The 9,169-nt window shown below is 52.2% G+C and overlaps 1 protein-coding gene across 1 annotated transcript; it reads left to right on the top strand.

Annotated features, from left to right (window-relative positions):
* The first annotated feature begins 427 nt into the window (after window positions 1-427).
* On the top strand, window positions 428-7,496 carry TENT5B (terminal nucleotidyltransferase 5B). Its single transcript, XM_075114505.1, has 3 exons — window positions 428-895; window positions 4,769-5,820; window positions 6,303-7,496. Exons 1-2 carry the CDS (start codon window positions 722-724, stop codon window positions 5,786-5,788), a joined length of 1,194 nt encoding a protein of 397 aa, XP_074970606.1. The 5' UTR covers window positions 428-721; the 3' UTR covers window positions 5,789-5,820; window positions 6,303-7,496.
* The last annotated feature ends 1,673 nt before the right edge of the window (window positions 7,497-9,169 follow it).

The raw sequence follows: 9,169 nt of genomic DNA on the forward strand, positions 1-9,169 counted from the left end.
GGGAACGCTGCTGGGAAGGGCGAGAGGGCCCTGGGGTGGGGGGTGCCGGGCTGGGGGGCACCAGGCCGTGGTGTATCAATGGGGTACCAGGCTATGGGGAGCAGTGGGGTGACAGGTCATTGAGTATCACTGGGGCATCAATGGGGCGCCCCTTTAACCCGCGCCCCGTCCCGACCAATCACCGCCGGGATTCCCGCACGCAGCGGGCGCTGCTGGAGGGGCGGGGCTCCACCGACTTGTCCCGCCCTTCTCCCCGCCTCTTTCCCTATTTTCCTTCTCTGATTGGCGTCCAGTCCAGCCCCAACCTTCACCCGGACCTATGAAAATCCCGGAGAGGCGGCGCGGCCGGGCGGCGATTGGCGGCGGGGCCGGGCCAATGGGGGGGGCGCGGCCGGGAGCTATATAAGGCAGCGGCGGGGCACGGGGGAGCGCAGTGCTCAGCGTCGCCGGCGGCGGGCGGGGAGCGGCGCGGCCCGGTTCGGTCCCGTTCGTTGCAGCGTCCCTTCCGGGTACCGACCGCGCCTCCCCGCCTCCGCCCCGCGGGGACAGCCCTCGGAAACACCCATTTTTGTTTGTGTTTTTTTTTTTTTGTTATTTCTAAAATTTTCCTCGCTTCCCCCCCCCCCCCCCCCTTTAACCCGGCACTTCCGGCTGGTTTCCGGGCCGTTTCCGGGTACTTCGAGCTCCTCTTCCCTGTGGCGTTTCGGTTGAAGGGAGGGCGATGCTGGCGGCGGCAGGGCCCGCTCCGGGCTCCTCGGAGCAACGCGGGAGCCGTTTCAGCGTCCTGGCCTGGGAGCAGGTGCAGCGGCTGGACCAGATCCTGGGGGAGGCCGTGCCCATCCACGGCCGCGGGAACTTCCCCACGCTCTCGGTGCGGCCCCGCACCATCGTCCAGGTGAGGCGGGGGGGGGGGGGGGGGCCGGGGAGGCTCCGGGGGGGGGTCGGTTTGGCGGAGGAAGGTGGGGGGGTGCAGGCCGTGCTCCCGGCTCGTTGGACTCTGCCCCGTCGCCGCGGGGGTCAGGGAGAAAATAAAACTGCTGAGGCGGCAGTAAATGCCCCGCCGGGCCCCGGGCCAGCCCCGCCGGGCCCCCCCGGCCTCCCCCCGCCGGGCCCAGGGCAGAGCTGCCGGCCCGCCGTGGGGGGGAGCGGGCGGGGGGGGGTGGAGTGGGACGGCGGGGTAAAAACTGGGTGGGGAACCCCCCCCCCCCATCGCCGCGGGGGTGCTGGGCTGGCCCCACTTCCCGGTGCTGGAGGTCTCGGGGGGGCCGGGGGGAGCTGTCGGCCCTGTTCTGGTAGTAGAAATGCGTACCGCTGGGAGGAACCCCCTGGAAACCGCCTTTTTGCACAAAAAAAAAAAAAAATCACATGTGCTTGACAGCCCGATCCCTGGAGCTGGTGCAGGTTGTGCCATAGATCCCGCATTGCTTCTTCCTCCCATGCCCTCTTCCTCCTCCTCTTCTTGAGCTGGTTTGGTGCCTGAAAAGCTGCAAAATGTGGGTGGCCAAGGCAAAGAAAGTGTCTTTTTTGGAGCTGCTGCCATGAAATGGCTTCGTGCTGGTGGACATGTTGGGCTTGCGCGCAGTGAGAGGCAGTTATTAATTTAAACGCTTGCTCCAATGTCAGTGTCCTTTGATTCTTGTCACGCTGGCTGTATCCTCCAGAGCCTGCCGGAGCCCTCGTCTTGTTAAAGAGTTCCTGTTAGTTTAACCATAAAGTAATAACTGTGTTTAATATTAAACGAACAATGTAGTTCAAATAAGCTGATGCATATTCATGTTTGGGAGGCAACTTCATTCCTCAGTAATGACTCATCAAATGTAAAATCGGGCATGTTAGCTTCTAATTAAAAAAACTATTCACAAAGCTAAAACCATCCTGGCTTTCACAATAAACTAATCGCTAGGGTTTTGAAGCCTCAGCTGCTTGAGAAATATTCCTACTTAAGCCTGGAAAATGGGAAGGTGACATTTGAAAGGCGCTCTGCCGCACGAAAGCCTCGGCCGATTCCAAATTCCTCGAGTTCCTGCCGCATCTGTTGAGGGCCGAAGTGCTAAATCTTGGCTGCGAAAGCTTTTAAACTGAATGAGACGTGAGAGCTACTGTCAGGACGCTGCCCTTGGGTTGTGCAAGGCCAGTGAAGCTTGGCGCTGTTGGAAGCCCGGCGCAGCATCAAATGTTCCACTGGTTATTACTGCTTAGTTCCACAAAACTGAAGCGATTTGGTGTCGGAGCTGCTGAAAAGGATGTTGCCACTAGCAACTTCAAACACTAAATAACTGAGGGCTGTAATTCTGACCAACCGTGCTGGCAGACCCTGTACTTAGGGCTGACTAATCTGAAACAAGTAACCTAAAAGGCAGTTATTTATTGCATGCTCTTGTTGTTGTGGGAGGTGGGAAGCGGCAGGTCAGGACGCAGGCAGGGTTTGCTCGTGCCTGGCTGTCAGAGTCAATTATCTGAACCACATGTAATGTGAGGTGCTGTTTTGGGAAGCAGGTCAGCAGCTGCCTAACCCTCTAAATATCCAACCCTCTGGGGAAAACGCATACCTGAGCCCACCGGCTGCAGCCGGGGCGACGTGCTTCGGGTCGAGACTGGTAGGCTGAAGCCTCCTCGGAAGTGCAAGGCGCTTGGCTCCCTGGTGCTCAGCAGGTTGGGGGTTTTTGGGGTGATTTGGGAGGACACTGACTTGAACAGCTGGATTTCTCCCCCCTTCCTGAATACATCTTGCATGGGTGGACCTGTAAACCTGGGGAGCTCCAGTAAGCTTGTAGGTCTGAAATGCTGTGAGTGCTGAGCCATGCCCGGAAAGGGGTTAAGCAGATGTTCTTTTGGGGCTAGGAAATTAATCTGGAATGAGATCTTCTCCAAGCACTGGTCCTAGCTCTGCATCTAACACTTTTGTGACCTATATCTTGCCTCTCTAAGCCTAATAGAGCAAAACTCTTAACTCCACAAGTAGTGCTGGAGCTGTGCCTCGGGTGAGTGACTCCAGTGACTGAGCGGTTGGCAACAGCTGCACACCAGGAACTCCCTGGGATCAACTGCCTGACACTTGTTCTATGTGGGGGAATAATCCAGTGCCTCTTTTTAGGAGTAAATTCAGTTTTGGGGCTGTCTCCCTTTGAGAACAGCAGCGTTCATGGCTGGATTGGATGTGCTGGTGGGGACTTGGGACTTCCGATGGTGAATAGCTCACTGGTTAACTGTTGCCTGACATGTGACTGTCACCATTTGGTTGGCAAGGAGCCCAGGCAGGCACACTTCTAGCCAGTGGCTCATGTCGGGGAGTAATAGGGGGGAAACACCAGCAGAGAAGCTGCATCGTGAGATTTAACAAGCTCCAAGTTAAAAAAGGTTCATCGAATTTTTTTGTACCAAGATATCTTCTGCTTGCAAGGGCACCTCGGCGTGGCAGGAGCTCGCTGGCCTCTTGGCTTTGTCACCAAGAGGTCTGTGGCATGCGAAGGGTCGCACACTGCAGTCCTTCACCTTTATGTACTGTTTCTTCTAAACCAAACTTGTGGAGGGGTGGTTTTACAGCTGCTGAGACTCACGGAAGCTGCAAAGCTCTGGTGTCCCCAGAACCGTCTGCTCTGGGCCGTGCCAACCAAGCAGGGGTTTGGCCCCTCTGGTGAAATTTGGAATTTTAGCAGTGCCTCTCTTGAACCAGGATGGCCTTGCAGGGCTGAGAAGCCCAGCCAGTCTGGCTTCTAGTGATAAAACTTGTCCATTTGTATCCCAAGCTTTGGCTCTTTCAAGCTTTAGCCTCGCTTCAAGCACCGGGGGGAGCAGGCTGGCTAGCTGGGGCTCACAGGACAGTGGGTAATTGCTAGAGAAACATGAAAGCAGGACGAGAGATGGGAAGAGCTTCTGGTGGAAGATGTGAACTTAATCTTCCTGGGATCTTTGTGCTCAGTTAAACTCAAATTATAAGCTGGTGTCCAGATAGTTTATTTTTATGGTTTTGGGGTTGTTTCAGCCTCCTGCATGTTAAGTAATCAGGCAAGTGATTCAGCTTCGCTCTAAATGAACAAAGCTTTGGAGGTACCGGTGGGTGTGCCAGGACTGAGCAGGCAGCATTAAAATCACTGGAGTAACACCCGTAAAGATGAAAGCTGCCTCTTGTGCTTGATAGCATGCCAAGTTCAGCACAAAGCTCTGACACACTGGAAATTGTTAGGATACACTTACTAGTTAGGACATGAACTCGCATATGCCTGGCTGGGGCTTTTGAGCAGTTCGCCAGATCTTGATTTGCCTTTAATGAATCTTGACAGGCAAAGGGGATGGCCGAAAGGAGGGAACCACCCTGATTAAATCAACAAGGACTGCTGCAGACTGTGCTGCCGCCTTGTATTTGGAGGCCTTTTTGGAACGGCTGGTTGTGGCTTGGTGGCTGGAAAAGGCTGGCTGCGACCATGGGGGAATGAAGGGTGCAGAGACCACCCCAAAGAACGGGTTCATGTAACAACTGCTTTGGGGAGGGGAAGGAAGGGAGGAGCAGACAGCTGTACTGGAAGCAGAAACAGCTGTTCATGTGCACTAAGAGCCCTCTAATGCAAGGGAATAAGTAAAGGAAAGCCACCCCCAGCTGCTGGCAAGATTCTGGATGCTTTCCAAAGTGACCTATTTCTAATGGATTAGCTTTTTATTTCACTGTCTTGCACTGGTGTGACCCATATAAGCACAGGGAGTGAATCCTCCTGCTGTAACCAGGCTGTTCCAAGAATGCTTTCTTGCTTCTCACTGACTCTTTCTATCCCAGGTTGTCCGTAGTCGCCTGGAGAAGAAAGGAATCACAGTCCATAATGTAAGGTTGAATGGCTCAGCAGCTAGTCACGTTCTACATCAAGACAGTGGCTTGGGGTACAAGGATCTAGATCTCATCTTCGGTGTAGATCTGAAGACTGAAGATGTCTTCCAGCTTGTTAAAGATGTGGTCATGGACTGCCTTCTTGACTTCCTCCCAGAAGGTGTCAACAAAGACAAGATCACCCCCATGACTCTGAAGGAGGCGTACGTGCAGAAGCTGGTGAAGGTATGCAATGAAACCGACCGCTGGAGCCTCATATCGCTCTCCAACAACAGCGGGAAGAACGTGGAACTCAAATTCGTGGACTCTCTCAGACGGCAGTTCGAGTTCAGCGTGGACTCCTTCCAGATCATCCTGGATTCGCTTCTGCTGTTTGGGGAGTGTTCAGAGAACCCCATGGATGAGGACTTCCACCCCACGGTCACCGGGGAGAGCATGTACGGGGACTTCGAGGAGGCAATGGACCATCTCCGGAACAGGGTCATCGCCACGAGGAACCCAGAGGAGATCAGAGGTGGGGGGCTTCTGAAATATTGCAACCTCTTGGTGAGGGGGTTTAAGCCCAAATCGGAAGTGGATATGAAGGCACTACAGAGATACATGTGCTCCAGGTTTTTCATAGACTTCTCTGACATCGGTGAGCAGCAGAGGAAGCTGGAGTGCTACCTCCAGAGCCACTTTGTTGGGATGGAGAGCAAAAGATATGACTATTTGATGACCCTCCACAGGGTGGTCAATGAGAGCACGGTCTGCCTTATGGGACATGAAAGGAGGCAGACCCTGAACCTCATTGCCATGCTGGCTGTGAGAGTCCTGGCTGAGCAGAACATCATCCCCACGGTCACAAACGTTACCTGCTACTACCAGCCAGCTCCTTATGTCAGTGAAATAAACTTCAACTACTATGTCACCCACGTGCAGCCCTTCCTGCCTTGCAATCAGTCTTACCCAACGTGGCTTCCCTGTAACTGAGCCAGGACTAACTTCAGGGTCTGTCCTCCAAGGTACTTCCTTGCCTTGGGGAGTGGGGAGGGGGGGTGAGGAAAAAAAAAAAACAACAAACCTTTCTTAGAACTGCAACAAAAGGAAACTTCCTGGACTCTTGCTTGAGTGTCTTGTTCCTGGGATTGTTGGAACGAGGCCTGTCTGCTGTACACTGATGGGAAGTGCAGTGTTATGGAAACTAGATGACTTGGATGTTTACGGGAAGACTTGGTCGCTTATTGAATTCTGGAGGCAATGGGGGAGGGTGGGGTGTGTGAGGGGAGATTGTAGAATTACGCTAAGGTAGAGCTGCACTGCCCTGAAATGGATCTGAATTGGTTTTTTTTTAGTGCAGGAGGTGTTATGGGTGTGCAGACTTGTGGTTTCTGACGATAGAAGCCAGAGTGGCTAATTCCTTTGAAGGACCAAAGAATCCTGTTTAAGTGCCTGTAACAATATAAACACAACTGTACTGTAAACCTTATTTTTTTTTTTTTTGCAGGGGCTGACATCCCAAGAGCTTGAGTGGGGATGTCCAAAGAGAAAAGTTTCTGTTGTGGTGTGGGAGGGTCGTAAGATCATTTCTAGTAACCTCGCTGAAGCAAGAATGGGATTGCAGGTTACGTGTCGCTGAGGTTTTTTGGCATGGCTTGCTGCCTGTGAAGGACCAGCTGTAGCGAATAGCTGTCAAAGCGGAGTTGCATAAACAGGGGTGGGCTCTGAACGACTACTTGTAAATGCCTAAAACTGGGGACACTGGGTGGGGGGGAGTGCATGGTGGAAAATGCTGTGCGGAGCTTTATGGAGAAAAGGCAGCAGGGATCTACATATGAATTTACTCAAGCTCCCGAGTCTGCAGTGCCAAAATATAATCATGTACATAAATGATGAGGCAGAAGATCTGTCCAGGAGCCTGCCCCAGGCTACCGTACCTAATTGTGTATTTTCTAGGGGAATTTGAAATGCTGCTTGTTTTTTTGTTTTGGCATGCAAGTATGGTTTTAATGCACAAAGCCAGAGGCCGGCTGGGTTATCTGGGAAGATGAGGCTTGTCCTTTGAAGCACAAACCAACTAGTTCACTAGTCAGTTATCTCCAGCTGTTGCTGTGATGGGGGCTGGAGCCTGTGTCCTAGGAGATGGGCAGACCTCTTCCAGACTCTAGCCTCCTATGGCTGGAGATCTTCCCTCTGCCCTCGGGCAGGTCCTGTCTTCAAAAGCAGCCTATTTCCAGCTGTGTGATTCTGCATGTGAGCCACTGATAGCGTTTGAAATTCATTCTCTAGCTAGAAATGGAGCTTGGGGGCGGCGGGTTGTGAGAAAGTCAGTTGGCCTTAGGAAAAAAGTATGTCTTCTCTAAACAAACCCTCTTGTGTCTTGAGGGTTTGGCTCTGTTGGTCAAATGTGGCTTTGAAGTTGTTGGGTGTCTAGAGCACAAACAGTCTTTTCACTGAGGGGCCTGGATTGCCATGCCCGTCCTCGTGAAACATCATCTCAGACTTAACTATGCACGGATGGAGAGGTGGGCGAGCGAGCAGGCGCTCTCTCGAGATGCTGCTCTGGGAACACCGTGGCTTCATGGTGCTTCCTCCGAGGCTGACGTACTTGAGTATCTTTAACTTGTTTTTGTTTTTGTGACAAAACTGTAATAGTTGGGCAGATTGAACGCTCTAATAAAGACTAGATCCTTGGAATGTGTATAGCCAGATTGCTACCTTTTTTGGGGTAGGGGCGATGTGGAGTGGGCCTAAGGGGTGGGGGGGGAGTGATTTGGGGGCTCTTGCACTTAACATGAACTAACCAGTTTGAAATTGGCCCAGCTTTGCTTCCTACCCAGTCAGAGCTGAAGAAGTGTCACTAATGATGTAGTTATTACAGGTTTAACTGCCTTCCTGTAGAACAGCTTTGCCTTCACGGACAAGGCTGGCGTGTAGACTCTGCCACAGCCCGGTAACTCCCTGGTGCCCAGAGCCTAATCCCTGTGGTGAGAGCTTGAGATTTTTCCAGTGCAAGGTAAAACTGGTTTAAGGGCTGCTTTTGAGATCCTAAGTATGCCACCTTCATGGCTTCGAGGGAAGATATTTTTTTCTTGCATTTTAAACTTCAGATGAACATAGATGACATGTAGCATGCTTTTTTTTACAGGCTGCTTACCCTCTACCCACAGACGCGTAGACGCACTAAACTGAGATTCCCTCCTTCCCTTTAAGATGTCAGAAAAGATTCCCTAAAGCCAACAGCTTGACAGGGCAACTTACATTGAGATTGCACTTTTGATTTACAGAGTGTGTGTGATGGGACTCTTGTGAATGGGTTGAATCTGAATTTTTCTAGACCTTGCAGTGATACTGTGCTGCCTCCTGTGAGGGGGGGCAATTGGAAGATTCCAGTAGCTTGAATGGCACTTGGTTTTGTTTTAAATGTCTTTTTTTTTTTCCCTTCACCTGTATCACTTGTCATGCGATGGGCTTGACATAGACTCACTAGATTCTTTAGAATCTGTTACAAATAAATACAGTGTATTCAAATTTGTTGGATTTTTTTTATTTGCTTGTCCACCCGGGTAGCGTGGCATTGAGATGGCTGACCCTACTCCCACCAAGAACCAGCTCCTGAACCAACTGGAGCGAGCAGAGATCCTGGTTCTGGACCTGGCCGAATGCTACTTGTAGGTCAGGTTGCTTAGTCCCTCCAGCTGAAGCAGCTATGGGGCCTGGGAAGCACGTAGCTGTTGGCAGGTCACTGCAGCGGCTGAGGGAGGTTTCTATTTTTATCACTGTTCTTTAGTGTTGTGCATCTTCCCTTTTCCTGGTGGCTCCTCAAGTTGCTGGTGGGGGAGGGTGGCCCAATGCGACAGCCTGCTCGGGGTCGGTGGTGATCTCTGAGGTCCCTTGTCTTGGGGACAGTGCTGGGAGACTCGCTGCTGCTGCTGGCTTTCCATGGCTCCATTCTCGTCTGCTGATGGTCATGAATAAGTAAAAGGTTGCTTGAGTAATTAAAACTTGCTGATTTTGTGTAGCTGACCCACCTGCAGAGTGGTTCCTCTTGGAAAGGGGAGGGTGAGAGGTTCTGAAAGTTTTTAATCTCCCAAAAAAGCTACGATCTGCTGATGCTCAGGCCAGATTCCCGTGTGACGGCTGGAAGCTGGCTGCCTGTAGCTGGGTGCAAGCTCCTCCAACTCTGGCTGCCCTCCAGCCTAAGATGAAGTTTCACTTCCCCTTGTCAAGCTACAGGCAGTTCTGGTTCCACTGCAACAATCAAGCTGATGACATGCCAGTCCCTCTTCGGGACAAACTTGCTGGCTCTGCATCTCCAATTTTTTTACAGTCCAGGGTCAGGCTTCCCTCTGACCCAGGTCTGGGTTGTTCTTG

Source organism: Phalacrocorax aristotelis, chromosome 20 (assembly GCF_949628215.1).
Source record: "Phalacrocorax aristotelis chromosome 20, bGulAri2.1, whole genome shotgun sequence".
Taxonomy (NCBI): Eukaryota; Metazoa; Chordata; class Aves; order Suliformes; family Phalacrocoracidae; genus Phalacrocorax; species Phalacrocorax aristotelis.